The 20,695-nt window shown below is 34.8% G+C and overlaps 1 protein-coding gene across 1 annotated transcript in view; it reads left to right on the top strand.

The window, feature by feature from the left end:
• The window catches only part of LOC145246688 (uncharacterized), a 160,871-nt gene extending 142,181 nt beyond the window's left edge, over positions 1 to 18,690 (top strand). The window contains exons 8-10 of the mRNA XM_080108413.1: positions 321 to 382; positions 9,821 to 9,912; positions 18,344 to 18,690. Of these exons, the coding sequence (XP_079964539.1) occupies positions 321 to 382; positions 9,821 to 9,912; positions 18,344 to 18,516 (327 nt within the window). The 3' untranslated portion in view covers positions 18,517 to 18,690. The remainder of the gene's footprint in view (positions 1 to 320; positions 383 to 9,820; positions 9,913 to 18,343) is intronic.
• Positions 18,691 to 20,695: the final 2,005 nt, after the last annotated feature.

The raw sequence follows: 20,695 nt of genomic DNA, 5'->3' as shown, positions 1-20,695 counted from the left end.
GATCAGAAAAAAAAAACATTCTCGAACAGAAAAATGCATAACGGTGTAATATGTAAAAATCAGAACAATTTTTAGACAAAATGAACTTTGGCTTCAATTGTCTCCTCCACAACTATTTGTTAACTTCAGAAATCACATTCTTGATTTAAAACAACTGCAAGAATTTCTCAAGGAATTTTTGGTGTTTCTTATCCTCCTTCGTTCTTTTTTTTTTCTTTTTCTCTTCCATTTTTTAAAAAATTTTTTGGCTAAATTTTTCTTTTTTGTTATAATAAATAAATTTTTCTCAAACTTATTTTCATAATTTTCTTTTTGTGAAGGTAAAATCTGAAGAAGACACCGAACGAAAAGAAGAAGTTTTTATTCGAGAAAATGTTGACAGGTTTGTTTTATTTATTATTTGGAAAATTTGTTGATTTTCATTTATGCATTCCTTTTTTGAACCCTAGACACATGAAGAGATGGGACCTGTTTTAAGCTAGTTAAACAGATTTGCTCAACCTGACCACATATCTTGACAAAAGCTCATCAACATCCCTACTCCTCCCAAAGTGTTAGGAAGTTATTCAAAAAAAAAAAGAAGGAAATAGTTGATTAGCAGAACAAAAGTATAAGAAGACCAAAGCATACAAAGGCATTAAAAAATAAGATTCTTAATTGTTGTGGTCCGGTTTAAGGGGTCACAATTATAAGGTGAAAGAGTCCTTGGGTTCACTGCGAGCTGTTAAACTATGACTGTACTCTCTGCTTGTAGGTAGAAATGTCTGGCATTATATAAGCCAGACGAATCCATATTGTCCATGGATATAGGGGTTTTAACTACTCCAAAACACCCTCTCTGAAGATTTATTTCCCCGAAATATCCCTATAGTTTTTCTTTCTCGGGTTGACCTCCAAAGGGAACGTCTGTTTCCTTTTTCTGACGGAATGACGTATTTCAGTACTTGTTTGCGGGGGTTCCAGGTCAAATGCATCCTAAAGTAGGTCCAAATGTGACCCCTCCAGTGCAGCTCAGCTCAGGTGCATAGGCCCGTGACTGAAATGCACCCGTAGCCGATACCTGTGGCGTCACCCGTGGTTTCATCTAGTGGTCGAATTCGTCTTGGCCGTCGTCGTCGGTCGCACTCCGGTTCCGCTTTCAAATCAGCTTCCAACCATCACCTGGGCTATCAGAGAAATATATTGCATTCACAACAGCGTTCCAATCAAAGAAAAGAAAGTCAAAACTTAATTAGTCTTTCTTAACATAGAATTGATTATTGTCTTTGACTTTACAAATAATAGTTACACACTGGCCTAGTCATGCAACTTAGGGGGCTGGCAGTTTTGTTTCTTTTACCAAGTTCTCCGTTCTTCATCTACCGTCAGTCCACGGAAAGGGATCAGCAAAAAAAGACACCAATTAGCCAAGTGTCTTGTTTTTATCAAATCAGTAATTCCTCCGTCCACCTTTTTGGGGTTATTCTTTCTTTCTTTCCTTTCCTCTCCCTCTCTTTGTTTTCCTGATTTCTACTTCTCCTTTCGGCTTCATTTTTTACCATTTTTAACCCTCATTGCACTGAGGTGTTCCTTATCATGTAATTAGCAGCTATTAGTCACCTCCAGGTCGAAAATGCCTGGCGGCGACCCCTCATCCCCGATTCCCACCCCAAGCTGTCAGCTTAAGAATCTCTGGATTTCTTCATATCGCTCAACAGAGGGCCCAAAACCAACCTTTTTGTTGTTAACGGATTTCTAACAATAAGATAAGAACAATTATTTGTTTTTTTTTCTCTCTGACAAAATCCCATAGACATTTCTGTTCAAAACAACATCAAACCATCATCATCATTAGAATTCAGCCGTGCGAATTTCTCTGAATTCGTGTTGACTAGCAAGGTCACTCGGCATCGCTCGGTCCGCATCATGTCACACAAAATGCATTTGTGTATCTAGTTCAAGTGTTTCATATGCATAACATGTGGTCCTTCTACCATGTAGACCATACAGCCAATCCTGTTCTTGATCGTTCTGTTCCCAGAAAATCTTATCCTTGTGCATTCGGAAGTATATATTTTTCCCCTTTGCATGTATTTCTTTGTGAGAACAGTTGTCTTTGCAGGCTTTACCTGTTTTGGCAATAATTTGTCAAAGACTGGCCATATTTTTCTAGTGAACATCACTTCCGCCAGAGACATCTGGGATGGTGTATTCTCATTAGGAGTTATACAGTACACCTGAAGAAATTGTTGCAAAACTTTTTCAGATAGTGTCCTTTGCCTTTTTCAAAACCCTCCTCAAGGTGTCCACGAACCTTTCGGCCTGTCCATTTGAACTTGGGTGGTATGTCGGAGTTGTGATGTAGTCCACTTGGAAGTTCTCCATGTACTTTTTAAAGTCCCCAGATGTAAACTGAGTGCCATTATCTGACACTAAGCAGTTGATCACCCAGAACTGTGCAAATAATTCATAGAGAGTTTTTATAGTGAAGTCAGTAGTCGGGTTTTTACACCTAAAGGCCTCTGGCCACTTGGAAAAACTGTCCACTACTATGAGGTACTACTGTCTATCAAGTGCCCGCACATAGTCCCCATGTATTTGTGATACAGTTAGTTCGCTTTGGGCCATGGCCTAAATTCAATTGGGGGAGCTTTAGCAACTAATGCACATCCCCTGTATGCTTTCAGCTTTCCTTTAATATCCTTGTCCATGTTTCTCTAATATACGTATGAACACATTAAACTTTTCATTCTAGTGGTGTCTGGGTGTCCTGTGTGAAAATCCTTTAAGATTTTCTTTTAGAGGGTTGCTGCAACAACTACTCTCTCCCAATATGCATGTTGAAAAAATCTCTGCTGCTTGTTCATCAGTCTGCAGTTTTTTCCTTGGTTCCTCTTTTTCGCTTCTTTCCTTTCCATGTAACAGGGAGTTCTTTCACAATAGGATCGAACTGTAATCTCTCTGATCATAGTGAGTCTTTTAGTGGTTCACGAATCTTTGGTATTAAGTAGGATAAGCCGCCTGCGTGTCCTAACTTCTTTGACGGAAGGAACTCCATATCAAAGTCATAACCCAATAGGATTGTTTCCCATCTTTGGAGCCTGTTTTCCGTATGTGTAGGCAACCTTTTCTTTGAGCCAAAGATAGAGATCAGTGGCTTGTGATCCATTTGTAATTTGAAGTGTCATCCATGCAGGTATCTGTGGAATCTTGTTCTCGCAAAAATGATACTTGAGGCTTTCCTAATAATTTCTTTCTACAAGTAGTAGAGTTCTCAATGTGTGTGCTATAAGTTTCGTAGATCTGTCCAGCATTTTATGCAAGATACACATGCTGATTTCATATGTGCTTGCATCACCTGCGATGGTAATATCTAGATCTGAGGTGTAGTCGGTCAGGAATAGTTCCGATGTGATCACCTCTTTCAGCTTTTCGAATGCCATTTTGCATTCCGTGGTCCAGTTCCAAATCTTGCCCTTCCTAAGTAGTTTGTTTAAAGGTGCATGTAATGTGTGCATATCGGGATTGGTAGTAATTAGCTAAGCCTAAAAATACTTTGCAATGTTGTTATATTGTGCGACTTGGCATATTTTTTATTGCTATGGACCTTTTTGGATCTGACCGTCTACCGTTTTTGTCTATTATCTACCTTAAGTACTTTATTTTGTTGAGGAAATATTTACATTTAGTGTCTTTAAGTGTGAAGTTGTACTCATTTATCCTTTCACATACATGAAAAACGTGTTTTCTATGTTGCTCTAGTTTCACTTTTCATTAGAATATCGTCCAATGGAAAAATCAAGGCCACTCAATATCATATCAATTATCTGTTAAAAGAGAGCTGGTCCGATTCCGAAAGCTAACCGATTGAATTTAAATAGTCCCATTGTTAGTGAAAATACTCAAAAGTTTTGAGCTTTTTTCTTCAACAGGAATCTGTAAGTATGCTTCACTTAGATCTATTTTTGAGAATATTTTTCCTCCATTTAGTTTAATGAAAACTAGCTTGGGGCTGGTTAACGGGTAATCATGATCCATTAGTGGTGCATTCAATCCAATTAAGAAGTCTGCACAGACTGATATCCTTAGATTTTTTTCTTTACATACATGGTGGGAGACGGCCTACTCATGTAGTATGTGACTGTGATTAAAATTCCTGTTTTGACGAGTCTGTCCAGTTCTTTGTCAATCTTTTGCATAGAGGCAAACGATATGCTCCGTTTCTTTTTGAAGACTGGGGTGACATTATCTTGTAATTTGAAATTCACCTCCATTTTTGTACAGCAACCTAGTTTATTCAAAAAACATTGGGAACAACTCTTTCAGCTCTTTTAGTTATCTACTTTTTGACAAAAATCGTTAATGAGCGAGTCCCAGAGTCCAAATTTTTTGGATCCAGTCTGTACCAAAAAGGTTATTAGTATTTCTTAACTCAAACATCTTGAGTTTCAGTGTCTTTTTCTTCAACATTGTTAGTAGTAACCTCACTTTCAAATCTTATTCTTTCTCCAGTTACTGAACGAGCAACTTTCTTGGTTCTCATCATCCTCGGTTTTCCAATTTTGCACCAAGTATGGTGGTTTATAATGGACAAATCCGAACCACTGTCAAGTTGAAGTCTAACATCCTTGTCACCGATTTTTATCATAATGTACTTCCGTACATTTTCATCCTCCGCTTGAGTCATTGTTGCTTTTACATAGCTGCTGCAGAGTCCTTTTGGTCTGCAATGTGAGGCTTTGTCTGTTGCATCTGCAAAGATCACATTTCCGAAACCGGTATGGGCAATCATTCTGGCAGTGAAGTTCTCCATATCTTTTGCATGGGTAACGGGGTAAATCCGGTTTCTTTTGAGATTTTTCTGGAAAGTTATGTTTGGCTTTTGCTTGACTGTTTGGGAGAGTAAGATTTTTTTTTTTTACTTCATACTTTTCTAATGTGCAGTACTCCTGCCTCTTCTATATTTTTGGAGTCTTGCTTCTCCAAGATGATCCCTTGGCATTCCTCTGCCAGTTGTTATATTTGATTCCCTTTCCAATTTGTTTAGTGCCCAGCATCTGAGTTTAGCGTTCTTGGTCGATATTTAGCCTTGAATGAAAATCGGGACCTCAAATTTGTTGGCCGTCAATGAGGATAGTCCGTAATCATCACAATGTCTATTTACTACTGAAGCAAATGTGGTGTAATCTTGGCCTTCTTTGTTGGTCAGGTTGCTACATTTCCATCTGGTTTTTGGATAGCATAATTTCATCAAAGATTTTGCCACCTCGTCAAAGGACACTTCGCTCGTCTGTTTTGGGATAATGTAGTCTACAAACTTATGTTTTGCAGCTCCCAATTTTTGTAATAAAAAACAAACCTTCATCTGCTTGCTCGATGACTTGCAATCTATCCTGAATACATCAACAAATCTGTGAAAATAGGTTTCAAAAATCAAATCCTCTTTAGGAACGTAGTCAAATGTTTCTAATGCTGACCAGATAACAGTTTGGCAAAAAACATTCTACTTTAACTCGTTACTGTCTTTATTTGCTTTTACTTTTTCCTCTGCCTGCGTCTGCATTTCCAGTATTTTTTCGTTTAATTCTTATCTTTCCACTTCTCTTTTTTCTTCTCTTTGTTTTCTCTCGCTGTCTATTTAACGCCTTCTGCATCTTACTCTGCTTTTCTTCAATGTACTTCATCAGCTGCAGATGTCTTTCATTATTTTTTTTCTGTCTTTACATATTTTGTCTCTGAAACTCTAATGTGTGAGCTTGCTGCAGATGCATCATTTCAACAAGTTACCTCAAAAGCTCTTCCATTTTGAAAAATAAATAGAATCACATGACAAATCCAGATCTAAAAAAATGAAATTAATAAAAAAAAGTTTGTAACTTTTAGATAAACAGAGAAAACGATTGATTTTTAGCCGAGAGGAGATATATTTTCAGTATATTTTATTCACTGTATCATTTTTCCACCAAAAGGATCCAATTCATATCTGCTCGGTCACATTTTGTAAACAAAACAGAAAAAAAAAAGGGAGGAGGAGGCCTGTGAGCAGGAGGAGAAGGGAGAGACAGAGATACTTTAAACGAAGAGTGGAAAAGGAAAGAGAAAAGAAAGATAGAAAGAAATAAACCGTAGAGAGAAACTGTAGAGAAAGAGAGAGATAGATCGTATATAGAGAGAGGGGCCTGAAAACAGTTGTCAATAGGCAGTGGAGCTTTGCGCTTCAAAGCAATAAGACGTAAGTCAGCGAAGGTTGGGTTGGCGAAGCCGTGGTAGCGGTGTCGCGGAGGTAAATAAAGTTAGAATATTGACTAAATAAAAGAATGAACCCAGCGAAGGAAGGAATCATGGAGCAGTGAAACTTTTACTATAAATCAAGGGCTTCGATGAGCTTCAGAAACAATACTTGGAGCTATTAACATGCACGCACGTAATGAAACATAAATAATCCGAAGGACAAAAATATGAAAATTAACCTGCGGGCGTGTAATCAAATATAAATAATTTACAGGAAGGAAATATATATAAAAAATGTAGTACTTACCAACACAACAAATGCCCTCGTGTTTGTGCCTTGTATAGGCATGCGCGACAACAAAACTTGGGTTTTTATAAGCGGAAGTCTCAAGGTTGTCAGGAATCTACGGCCTATATTGATGATGTGTATGTCAATGAAGACGTACAATCTGCGTCGCACGTTAGAGAAAAGTTAGCTCAATTCGGGTTGGAGTGCAAGGATCCCGAACGTCTGAGGGATGGAGCACGGGTATTAGGATTGGACGTTTGCGGGAAAGACGGTACCTTACGATGGAGGCGTGGCAGTGAGATTCCAACCATCCCTGATGTTATTACGCGGCGGACTATTTTTTCCTTGTGTGGGAAACTTATTGGTCACTTACCAGCGTGTGGCTGGCTCCGAGCAGCTGTGGGCGTCATCAAACGCAGGGCAAGTTTAGTAACTACAGGTTGGGATGATGTATCTGATGATGCTCTTCTAACTCTGATGACGACAGAAACCCTAGAGAGAGTTAACAAGGAGGATCCTGCCCGTGGAGAATGATGTGTCGATGGGGACACTGTGAATGTGTGGGTTGACGCTAGTTCTTTGGCATTGGGAGTGTTATTGGAGCAACGTGGAAATGTAATTGAAGACGCATGCTGGCTGCGACCCGTGAATGATGCTCAACACATCAACCTGGCGGAACTGGATGCTGTTGTGAAGGGTTTAAATCTGGCACTGCAATGGCAGTTGAAGAAGTTACACTTGTACACGGATTCTCTCTGCGTCTACCACTGGGTGTCCGACACTCTCTCGGGACGAACAAGAGTCCGTACTAAGGCAGTCAGTGAGATGTTAATCCGGCGGAGGCTAAACACCCTGAAGAGTCTGGTATCAGAATATGACCTGTCGGTGAGTGTAACGCTCGTGGCATCACACTGTAATCGTGCAGACCAACTAACCCGTGTGCCTCACAAATGGTATGAAGCTGTGAAGACAGGTGTGGAATTCACTGCTCGATCTTGCGCAGTTGGCGCGATTAGCTCATGCCAAATACAAAGAATTCATGTACAGAGTGGACATCCAGGTATCAAAAGAACTTTGTATTTTGCGAGGCGTGTGGACCCGGCAGTGACAAGGGCGGATGTCAGGCAGATCATCAAGCACTGAGGCATGCCAGTCTATCGATCCTGCACCTGAGCAATGGCAGAAGGGGCGATTGGAAGTTGGAAGTTGAGCATGTGTGGCAACGATTAGCGATGGATATTACCCATTACAGTGGTAAGCCCTTTCTAACCCTTATCGACTGTGGACCCACTCGTTTTGTGGTGTGGCGGCAAATGACCAGGCAGGACTCAGCGAATGTTGTCCGCCAACTGTCATCTATCTTTTCTGAGCAAGGTGTGCCGGAAGAGATATTGACGGACAACGATGCTGCTTTTTGTAGCCACCAAGTTCGGCAGTTGTTGAATGAGTGGGGTGTCCGACTACGACTGCGATGTGCTCATGTGCCATCAGGGAATGGCATTGCTGAGAGGAGCCATCGCAGCATCAAGAGAATTGCTGCCAGAAAGCAATGCACCATTACGGAGGCCACGTATTGGTATAACATCACACCAAAGGATGGGAAGACACTAACAACAGCACCGGCCAATGCCATACACAAATACCGTGTTAGGATAAAGGGCATTGACACTGTCCAAACAATCGACAAGGAGAGTCATAACAAATACAAGGTAGGGGATCCAGTTTGGGTTAGACCCCCTGGAAACTGGTGCACCACCAAGTTCAAGCGAGGACGAATATCTGGAGTGGTCAGCCAGCAGTCGGTCCTTGTTGATGGAACCCCACGCCATGTGCGCGATCTTCACCCGGCTAGTGAAGTACATCCCACAACTACAGAGAGCGATGAATCATCAGATGATGAGCTGCTAATGAGTGAGGTCACCGAGCAAGAGAGTGGTAGTTGTAGTTTGTCTGATCAGGCAGGATCAGAACCAGAAACAGAACCAGAACCTCACACAGAACCAAAACCAGAACCAGAACCTGAATCCGAGAGTGTAAATACCACCCTTCGCAGAAGCCAACAAACTAAGAGGCCACCCCCGGAGTGCACTCTATGTGATCATCAGATCAGGGGGGAGTGTAGTACTTACCAACACAACAAACGCCCTCGTGTTTGTGCCTTGTATAGGCATGCGCGACAACAAAACTTGGGTTTTTATAAGCGGAAGTCTCGAGGTTGTCAGGAATCTACAGGCGCATGCGCAAGAGAAGGGATTGAGATAGTGGTATAAAGGCAGGTCGAGTGAGAAGGTTGTTGTTGTCATTGGACGTTACAGTGACGCGTGCGTTAGCAGGTGATTAAGAGGCGGTTTATTTTTGTGTGTCAAGTCGCGTACCTCGGTGAAGGTCATATAAATCGTTCACCTCGGTGAAGGTGAAGGTCATAAAAAAGAGACAAAAGAAAGGTCACATTTCAAAGGACATTGAGTTTTTCAATCCAAACTTTCATTTCTCCAACATCTCTCTCTTACCCTAGAACCTGTATCTAATTGAGCAGACGATTTCTTGTTTTATGTGAACATTGACTGTTAATATATTTTTCTCTCGGTAGAATTTGAATCATTAAATCATTTCATTTAGTTAGGCATATTTAATTTTCTTTTCTTGAATTTTATTTTATTTTTTTATAAATAAAAGTTTGTTAATTTTTCGACGATACTTGTCCTCGTTATTTCTTATGTGATTTCGTTGTCCAGTACATTTCATTTTATTGTTGTCTTCGGGACATAACAACGCATTATCAAAGAACCTGGGAAACTTTTTTTTTTTTTTTATATATATATATTTCGTTACGTCACCCATCTCTACCATCCCCAGTAGGATTGGGATACGTCGTAACAACACACATACACAAATTAGGTGTACATTCCGGCATTGATAAAGATGATCTGAAATCATTTTAGTTTTTAAACTGTATTTCTTTTCACATATTTTAAACATATACAGAAAAAGAAATAAAATTGTAGTTGTAAGGGTGACAACTCTTATATCTTAAATTATAACTTTAGTTTTCTCATTTGATGAATTAAATTTTTCAGCGATTATAGAAAAAAAGTTTCATATTACATGGGCAGAGGAAATAATATTTTTAATTTATAGCAAACTATGCTATATTGTCAATAACATGCTACAGCAATAACAAATGGAAATTAGCCACTCAGAAAAGTTTGATATTTGTAATCTTAAAAGCTATTTATGCCTAACTAAAACAATTATAATAGCCTTTTTTATTTATTTATTTATTTATTTTTTTTTTTTTTTCCAAATTTTTCTCTTAATCAGAATCTACAATGATGCCCCAAATGAAATAGTGATTGGTAACATGGCTGGAAATCGAACCCTCATGTTGAAGACTTTCAACTTTCCAGATATTGGTAAGTTTATTTATGACATTATATTTGATTTGAAATTACATATCTAATTCAGACTTTTTTCTAGTTGATTTGTTTCCATCCTCTTAATTTTAATGGGTTTTCATCCTCTTAATTTTAATGGGTTTTAATTGCAAACCACTTAAATGGTCATTCTTTCATTATAAAAATAAAATCTTTAGTTTTCATGTTTCAAAATTGATGAGATAATTTGTTTTATTTTGACAAAAACACACACACACACACATATGATGATTGCAACGTCTTGTCAGACGAGTGCCACTCCCTCAGACATTTAAAATCCATGAGCCCAAATGTCTGAGGGAGTATCTATACAAATATGATGTTACAGAGTCTTAGCTTTGTACGACAGCTAAGTCTCTCTCTCGGTTCAAAATGTTGAGATCCAGCAACAAGCAAGAGCAAGATAGCCAGCAACAAATTAAACTGCAGACCAGCTTAATGCGGGTACTGGTCTTCCGCTTTATGGTTTTTTAAATCAGAGATTTGCTTTTCCTAGGAAGGTTACCTTCACCACGACTTATGGGAGCCCTCTCTACCCCAATACACATATACACACACACAAATATACACGGTGCTAGTTGGCCGTTGACCCAGAAAAAGAGTTCATTCGCCCTTCATACACACATACATACATACATACATACATACACAAATCGGTTATACATTTCCATTTCATATAATATATCATTTCATATATCTACATAAAATGTATGTATTTATTTTTAGTATCTACTTCAAAAATTTTCATTACATAAATAGAGCTAAGTGGTAAGTTATGAAAATATACATGGCAAGATTTCAGCGGACCATTGCAATAGATTGGCGAATTCTCATGAGGATGAAATGCAGAAAATTCTGTAGTTTAATTACCATATATATTTTCATAACTTACTATATGTACATACATATATATATATTTGCAAAGATGAAAATATTGTCTTTAAAAGAGGATAATGCAAATCTCAATATACTAGAAAGAGCAAATAAAGAAATAGGAAAATCAGTTTTGATTTTGAAAATTCATAGGTAAGGATTTTTCCTTTTTATAATTCCCTCTTTTAATTTGATGGATCGATAAGTATTGTAATTTATTCAATTTTATTTTCATCTATTTTTCCTATTATATATAAATTTCCATTATAAATACAATTTTGTTTTTTAATCAAAATTTTATTAATAGCGCAACGGTGCAGGGATAGAGCTGTAAATACTTTTTATTTTATTAAGCACTTTGAATATATCAAACAAAACTCATTATGAGTTCCAAAAATCCTTTATTATTCAGTAGAGCAAACATTTGTTTGGTGCATACTAATATAATATATATATATATATATATATATATATATATATATATATATATATATATATACTGTAGTATAATAATTCTCAAAGTTCCAAATATCAAGTTTTCTCAGTTATTCATTTGTTACTTTTCAAAAAGTATCCATTATAAAAACACCATTTTGAACAGATTGTTGAGATTAATGTTGTGTAACCGACACACTCTGCTGTTCCTTCTCAGTTTTAAGGTGAACATCTGAAGAGTATGACTAAATATGCAGTAATAACATAATTTTGCAGACTTGTTATTAGTCGCAATACAAAACAATATTATAATGGATACCTTTTGGAAAAATAATAAATGACCAACTGAGAAAACTTGATATTTGGAACTTGGAGAAAGTATCATACTGCACTATATATGCACTGGAACCAAATAAAAGGCATTCATTGAGCTTGGATTTTTATCTAAATTTATATAAAAAAAAAAAAAGATCTTTTTCACTATAAAAAACTTTATTCATGAGAATGATTTTTAAATCCGTTATGATTGTTATATACAAATTAAGTATGTTTCAAGTAAATGATTGACCTATTATATATAAGTTAACCATAAAAACAGAGCAAATGATAACCTTTATGGGGGTAAAAACTTTCAAATTTACAGTCTCTACTTGATCCAACTACAGCTTTATTAGGCAAAGCTTTATTAGGCAAAGCTTTCTAGATCAAATTTTTAATATATAATTGGGAATATTTGATGGAAAAAAAAAAACTTTAAGCCAGACATATGAAAGAATAACTTGGCTTTAATCTCTTTTTCTTGATTTCAGTTAATGAGAAAATTTGACTCTAATGATTCCTTTGTGTTGACACAAGATTCCGACTACTATTTTCATCTTCAGTGTTATTTTCACAATCTTTCGGCTGATGTAATCTCTGGCCTTCTTCAGGTGTATCTTGTTGAACTAGGGAAATCCTTCTGTCGAACTCTGGAATCTGCATGGAATTTCAAATGAAACTTCTCATTTAATCCATTGGTAGAAGTACTAAGTAGTTCACAATTGCATTTTTGAGTGTGGCCTGCACTGTTGATTGAACCTTTAACCTCCAGAATAGTGTAATTTATAACTGAATTTTATTAATTTCTCCTGCATGTGTGATGAGTCACACCCCATGAATACCATAATGGCTGTGAGATGTGAACTGAAGAATGATATAGATATGGATGCAATAGCTAGCAGGAAGTATTATAGCAGGTGTTCTTATTGAAATGTGTCAAAGCTGTGAGAAATGTAGTCTTTGGAAAGAGAGATGGGCATTAGTCACGACTGTAACAGGAATTTTTGTAATTCCTTGTACAAGAGTCTTCGCTTCGGCCACCAGGAATTAACCCTTAAATGAACATGAATTAAGATACTTATGAAGATATGTAAGCATGCTTATCATAATCTCATCCAGCGATGAGAGTATTCAAACAAGCAGGAAGTTTGTGAATGATGCACGCAGCTAATCCGCGGCTTTAATCTCAATTCACAAATAGGGCTCAACTTTAATTTTACTTAAACGAGCTTAAAACAATATGTTTTCAATAAATATCAATTTTTTTTTATACCTACAAAAACTAGTGTTTCATGCTTACATAATGATCAGTGCAGGAAGTGAGAATTACTGCTGGTTGCAGGACTCGAACATAGTCAATAAGATCAACCTTGGCTTTGCTGTCTAGTGCTCTTCTTGACCACCAGGAATTAACCATTAAGTGAAAGTGGATTAAGTAACTTATGAAGCCATGTAAACGAGCTTGGCATAATTTCAACCAGTGATGAGAGTATTCAAATGAACAGGAAGTTTATGATTAATGCATACAGCTAATTTGCAGCTTTATTCTAAATTTGCATATATATATATATATATATATATATATTATTATTACCGTTTTATCTGCTTAGTTACACATGTTTCGGTTACCGAATCATATTAACGGCCCAGTAACTTCATCAGACATTAACAGAAATGGTTATTATGGTTGGAAAAACAATATTAGAAAAAGAAAAAAAAAATGGGGGGGGGGGGGGTTCAATTCTGATTCAACAACATTTAAGTTTTAAGATTTAATAATTAAATAAACATTGAAAAGAGGTGAGGTAGAGTTTAAATTATTCAACTAGACACGGATAAGAGTAGAGGGAGGGGGAGAGAGGGAGAAGGTGGAAAAGAAGGGAAGGATGTAAAATGCGTAAGCCTTTGAAGGTGGGGGTAAGGAAAAGAAAGGGAGAGATAAGGACTAAAGGGAAAAAGGGAAATACAGCCAGTCAAGGGGATGGCACTCACTAGCAGACTGTCGGATGTTAAAGATTTATGCAGATGGGGGGAGGGGTGTTCTCAGTAACTAAGATGTGCCCTCTCAAAGTAAGCTTAGTTACATCCAACTTAAGTGCATTTACCTATTTAAATGCATTGGCTATAAAAGGTCTCTAAGAAATTAAGTTACTGAAACATGTGTAACTGAGCAAATAAAATGGTAATAAGAAAATATATATTTTCTCTGCAATAGTATTGAGCACTTTCTTCAGGTTTTTACTAATTACCATTTTTGCTATATATATATACACACACAAAGTTAAACATATCACAGTTTTAGCACAATCACAATTACAGATGGAAATGTAACTATATAATGGTGGCAAAAACCTTAACTTAAATTGTGAACTAGAAAGCAGGAATCATCAGTTGTTTGTCATGTAGCTGTTTCAGGCTGTTTTTCACTAATATATAAGTTCAAAAAATAATATACATATATATATGTGTGTGTGTGTGGTCTAAGAAGTACTTTTCGCTAACAACAATCTCCATTTTTATTCTAATATGACCCACAAAGCTATACAGATATATCTTAAATATATGCAAACAGATAATGACAAAGATAAATTGATTGAGATAACAGATAATAAATTGATAAACATATACACTGGACTTTTATGATCGAAGCATCAAAAAGAGGCTGGCAAAACTGCATTGAGAATGATGGTGACTATGTAGAAAAATAAATTCTGGAACACAAAAGGTCGTTCGTTTTAATGGTACCACTCCCGTCTTTATAACTCTTCAACATTTTAGTTTTTAAGTTTAAAAGAAATAAAGAGGCCTTACATTTGAAACAACCCTCATATATCTCCATTTTTGTGATCCCTAGAGTATTACATCGTTTGGTTTCATTTAGAAAACTGTGAGATGGCGGTGATCAAGTAGTTAACGGCACAAATTTACAGTCTGGGTGTCCCAAGTTCGAATCCAGTTAGTTCTACAAAAATCACTTTCACATGGTCCCTCCTGTAATCTTCGATGTCTTTCTAGAAAGAATTCTGACTAGAAAAATATCGGGGAAACCAATGCCAGCACTAGAATCTTTGGATTCATACTAAATGATGATGATTTAGTAAACCAAGTTAGAATGAAAATAAATCTAGCTAAATAAGCGATAATAGGTGAATGCAAACTTAGTGCTTTTCAAAGATTAAAAATACTACTATCTAATCTAGATCTAAGGGAGGCAATCCAGAATAGCGAACGAATAATTAACTGAATTATCTCCCTTGGACCCTAAAAGTTATTTCCTAAAAATGTTTTTATTTTTACCCCCCCCCCCCTCCCCCGCGGCCAAAAAGGAGGGTGAACTTGTAAATTCACCCTTGTCCGTTCGTCTGTCCGCACTTTTCTCAATAACTATGCCTGGAAATTTTTTTGACATTTTGCACAAACATTAAACATGATATGAGTAAAAAAAAAAAGTAACAGAACAGTTTTCCAGGAAAACTCCGGTTGCCCCCCCCTCCCGGGGGGGGGGGGGGCTTTCGGGTTAAAATGGCTAAAATTAACACTTTTGTACTTATTAAAAAAAATTGATGCCTTGGATTTTTATAAAACTTACTGAAAAGTTGTAACTAACTGATTTCTATATAATTTTGTTTGTATATACTTCGCGATAACTCTTGGGTTTGCCATAAAGGCTCTTTTAGGGTTAATACAGGATGGCCCAAAAAAACGGGCCCCAACTCTAATTAGGCCCCCTTTCTTAGTGTTTTGTCCGATTGAAATGAAGCTTTGGTCATAACTAGTTTATTATATTCAAAACATCACATTAAAACACTAGGGTTTTTGGCCTTTTTTTTTTTTTGTCTGTTGACTGTAAAATGCTCAGAAAAACAATTGAATTTCCTCTGTTTTTTGGAGGGGGGGGTCACCCTGTAAAATCAGTCCATTTTTGGGACTATTTTATATTTGTCCAAAATTTTCTGTGTATGCCTATTTAGCAGTTTTGCATGGTGCTGAACTCAAATTTAAATATGTGTTAAGGCTTTGGGGACTATTCGGGATAAATGGGGGAGGGAAGGTCAAATGATGGACTTAGTCATTTCTTTTTTTGCATGGTGCAGAACTCACATTTACATATGTTATGGCCTAAAACTACACCGTTTGTTCATTTTCACCAGGACTTGAGGCACCCCTGGAGACAAATGCTGAACTTAGTCATTTTTTTATGTCTCGTTCACTGTGCACCCACAGGGGACCATGCAGGCTTCACTTGTTAGTTATCTTTAATAGACCCAAAGTCATGAAAACTTTACAGAATAGCAAAAAAAAAAAAACGTTTTTAAAATCTGAAACATTTTACAATTTAAAAAAAAAAAGTTTAAATGGTTAAACATGAATTCTAAAAAATTAAGTTAAATCAGACAAAAGAGAAATAAAATCAACTTTAAAACTCATAACGAAACTTAATCCTATAAGTGACTTTTTTTCTATCTGATATTTATCGGTTGTGGAGTGTGTGCTTAATATTTTTTTTTTTTTTTTTTTTTTCTCTGTCATTTTGTATATGTTTTGGATTTTCTCACAGAATATCGATGTTTTATCTTTTTTTTTTTATTTGTGTAGTTTATGTAGATAAACCCGTGACCTAATTTTAAATGTGGATTGTTCGTTACATTATGTTTGCAACAGTTCAAAACCAACGGTATCATATTTCATATGTTCTGATCTTATATAACACAATTAATAAAATAAATATTATGCTCTTATTATTTAATCATTGAGCACTCTTTTAGATTTCTTTCTACCAAGTCAAATATATACATCCCATTTTGAATACCACGTGATGTGACCTGATAAATTTTGTGCTTGAAACTCCTGTAAAATTTTCATTACAAACTTTGTGTAAGCAATATGGCTTGAAGAGGCCCCTTCTTACTTGTAACTGGCTGACCAAAACATGCTCATGAATGTGTAGCGACACATAAATACTTATGTAAAACAAATAAAAAGTATATCTTGTCCTACTTTGGTATTGAGCATTCTTGCATTAACCTTGTTAAAACTTCATTGGTTGCTTCACCTCTGGAAAATATTAACCTGGAATTATATATATATATATATATATATATATATATATATATATATATATATATATATACATGCAATTTTATTGCAGGTTAATATTGTTCAGAGGTGAAAAACATCCAATGAATTTCACAAAGTTAATACAAAAGTGCTCGATACCAAGGTAGAGCAATATATACTTTTTATTTATTTTTATGTAAACATTTAGGTATCGCTACACATTCATGAATATGTTTCAGTCAACTTGTTAAAAATAATTAGACTTCACCAAGCAATGTTGCTTTTACAAAAAGTCAAGTCTTTTGTTTATGTAAAAATAAATAAAAGTGTATATATATATATATATATATATATATATATATATATATATATATATATATAAACAAACACACAAACAAGAAAATTGAATCCATTTTCGAATTTATGCTAACCAGTAATACATTTTTTTTTAATTGATATTTATCTGATCTTTGAAAGTCCATGGGTTAAGGATTATTCTTTTATTTGATTATTATTTTAATTCTGTGTTTGAATATTTAATTTATTAATGAACATTGTAATTTATTCAGTTTTTATTTTCATCATTATTTTTGGTTTTTGTTTTGTTTTAGTATATCAAGCTTTTTATTATCTCAATTAAGTTAAAAGATAAAAATATGTATCTTTGTAATATATAAGAAAAGTCAGTCAGATTCTCAAACTTGGACTTAAAAAGCATTTTATCTGACAAAAAAGAAAAAAATATGTTGAATAATGTGAACCTTTATTTTTGTTCTTATATTTTGTGAACAAATTTTAATAATGATGTCGTAAAGCTTGTAATGGCTACGAATGTTTAAAAAAAAAATTGCAAAATATTTTTCCGTCATTCATTAAACTGGCTCATACCACTCTATCTAATGGAAGGTCTCATTGATCAAAATATCAGCTGCATGGAACAATTAAGAAGTTTTAACAATTCCAATACAGTTTTTTCCTGTAAATAAACTAGCAGAGCTACCTGTTTTTGTCTGTGGCAAAGGTGTAACCAATTTCTATTAAAACTTTTATCTGTCTTTTTATCTTTCTCTCCACAGGTCCTGGATATGACCTTAAACTATATTCATTGGTGAGGCCCCAGCTTGCGGGCTTTGGGGAGTGTGGAGCCACCCTTTAATTGCCATTGTTCCCAGGTTCACTCTGACCCGGAGTAGTAGTACCTGTTAGGGTCCCAACTATGGGTTCAATAGGAACCGACTTAAAAACAGCAAATATATTCTATTAAAACATTTTTGATTCAAAATCTTTGGATCCGGCATTAAATAACCTGAAAAGGGTTGATATGCCGTAAAACAAAAACAATCAACCATTCTCTCCACAACCTCCTCTTCCCAGCCAATTTCTTTCTATGTGGACATACACATACCCATACAGACAACTCTTGAGTGATGAGTCGGCATTTTCTTTTTTAAATTAGTATGTTATATTGCTGAAAAATTGCCCCCTCCCCTAACAAAACCTGGCTCAGTTGATGTCCAGAGAATTAATGTTTTTATTTTTCTAAATTTTAGATATTCATCCAGGGCAATTAAGAATTTACTACCTTTATGGGTCTTTTATTTTGTTGTTGTTTTTTTTTTACTTTTAACTGGGCATAAAAAAAACACATACACACAGACATTTATATAATAAATACTCTATAAACTGTAAAAGTATGTACTAATTCTCTTTTGTTTCTCTAATATAGTTGTTTGGAATCCATGGAAGGATAAAGCCAGGAATATGATTGATCTGGGTGATCAGGATTATCGTAAATTTGTTTGCTTGGAAGCCGGTCGAGTAACTCACGATGCCATCCTCAAACCAGGCCAGAGTTTTGAATGTTCTCAAATCATCGCCGCCATCATAGCTGTTCTATAAATGTCATTCCTTTCAAATTTATTTCAGAAGACCACCCCCCTTTATTTTGTTTTGTTTTCCAAACAAAACAAAAACAGAATCATTCGAAAAGAAACATATTTACATTTTTTTTTTCATTGAAATCCATAATTTAAACAGTTTCACTTTTAAAGAAATATGCAAAAAAAAAAAAAATTTTTTTTTTGTCTTTGGATTTTATTTTCAATAAAAATATTACTTTTATATATATAAAAAAAGATGAATATAATCGACATATTGGAACTATGGAAAAAAGAAGCTTCAATAGTTTAATGTCCAACTCATAATCTTTTATTTCATCAAATTCAAGTCGTCACTTAATTTAGGTAAAGAGAAATACTAAATTTTGTAATTGCAAAATTTTATGAAAAGTTGTTATATATATATATATATATATATATATATATATATATATATATATATATATATATATATATATTCTAAAATAAATTATTTGGTAAATACATTCCATAAATCAATGATTAAATCTCCATGAATCAATGATTTTCACTTCTAAGTTTGTCATGAATAGTAGGTTTTGAAATTAACTAAAAGTCCCGAATTCATTATTTTCTGATAGGTTATTTCACAGTGGAGTATGAAAAATGAATTTTTACTTCAATTGTCAGAATGTATTCAACCTTTTTTTGACAATTTTTCATTCACGAGTTTTCACTCATATATTTATTATAATACATTGTATGTATGTGATTATATATATATATATATATATATATATATATATATATATTGTATTAATGAGTTACATTTAAAAAATAGAATTAGTCCATATTCATGATTGTTTATTATTATTTTACTTATAGTTAGCTGCCTATTTTGTTTTTTCCATAAAAAAATATGGAAAAATAGGCATCTGCCTATAAGCAAAATGAGTCAAACTAAAAAAATTTAAACCATGATAGTGGATTGATTCTGTTTCTTTGTTATTGGAATGTAACTCACCAGTATATATGCTCTGAAAGTTGGAATATATCTTCATTAAGCTTATTATATGCAACAACTTGGATTACATCATAATAAATATATACTTCAAAAACTCCAGAAATATAAATACTTCTTCTAATATTACCACTTCACAGGGGACAAAACCTCTTAATGTTCCTTTTTTTCAAAATATTATTCTTTTATTGGTAATAACTTGTAATATTTAAGTAGTTGTAGGTCTACTACTTCATTATTGAGTTATCTCAGTTGAAACTTTGTGTTATTTACTTATATGCAAGTACTAACATAATTAGTAAAACTGCATATAGAAAACAATTATAAGAAATATATATATAGTAGCTTCCTTCAGTCTTGACAGACTATGGATACCAACTGTAAGGGTACCTGCGCATGGAAGTTTTTTAGCAAGAGTTGTGCAATCGCTAACTACACCTCTCCTGAGTCGACAGATGTTAAATACCAGTACAAATGGAGGTTTAGGACTGGAAACAATACTGAGATAAGTGAAGAGCACATACAGAGAATTCTCAAATGGTCACCCATCTGGTACTAGCCAGGCTCAATGTTGCTTAACTTTAGTGATCTGACGAGAACTGGTGTGTCAATGTGATTATGTCGTACATACACATACACACACTAGCAGGAAGACCCTGGCATTACCCACGATTCAATAAGGAACTCCTGCTTCCAGCTCACACACAATATTATTTTTTAACATTATAGTGTGAACTTTTAGCAGTGGGACCAGATGTACTCCGTATTAATTGGATAAAAAAAAGGGTGTAACTACGGTGACATTTACTGACATAAATATCAGTAAATTTATAGTCTGTGACCCCCTTTTTTATTTCTAATTATTCAACTTATCAATAAAATTAAGTAAAACATATCCATAGAAATGTCTGACCTGAATGCTGACTCCACAATATTATTATACTCGATCACTGTGATCAAAATTAAAATTATTTACCCAAATACTGAATGTAGTTTCAGAATATGGTTATTGCAATCTATCTACAAAAGTTTGAAAACTTTTTGAACAAAAAGACAGTTTTTATTTGATAAGATTAATTTTGTACATAACCATAACCAATTGAGGATTGAATTTGCTATTCTGTAAATACAATGTTCAACACAATTAATGATTGCACTATAATATTACTAATAATGGACACAATAATAATCGTAATTTTCC

The sequence above is a fragment of the Euprymna scolopes genome, chromosome 24 (assembly GCF_053919585.1).
Source record: "Euprymna scolopes isolate OS-2025 chromosome 24, ASM5391958v1, whole genome shotgun sequence".
In the NCBI taxonomy this organism is placed as follows: domain Eukaryota; kingdom Metazoa; phylum Mollusca; class Cephalopoda; order Sepiida; family Sepiolidae; genus Euprymna; species Euprymna scolopes.
Note: the sequence above shows the minus strand (reverse complement) of the source record. Positions and strands in the feature narration are given on the sequence as shown.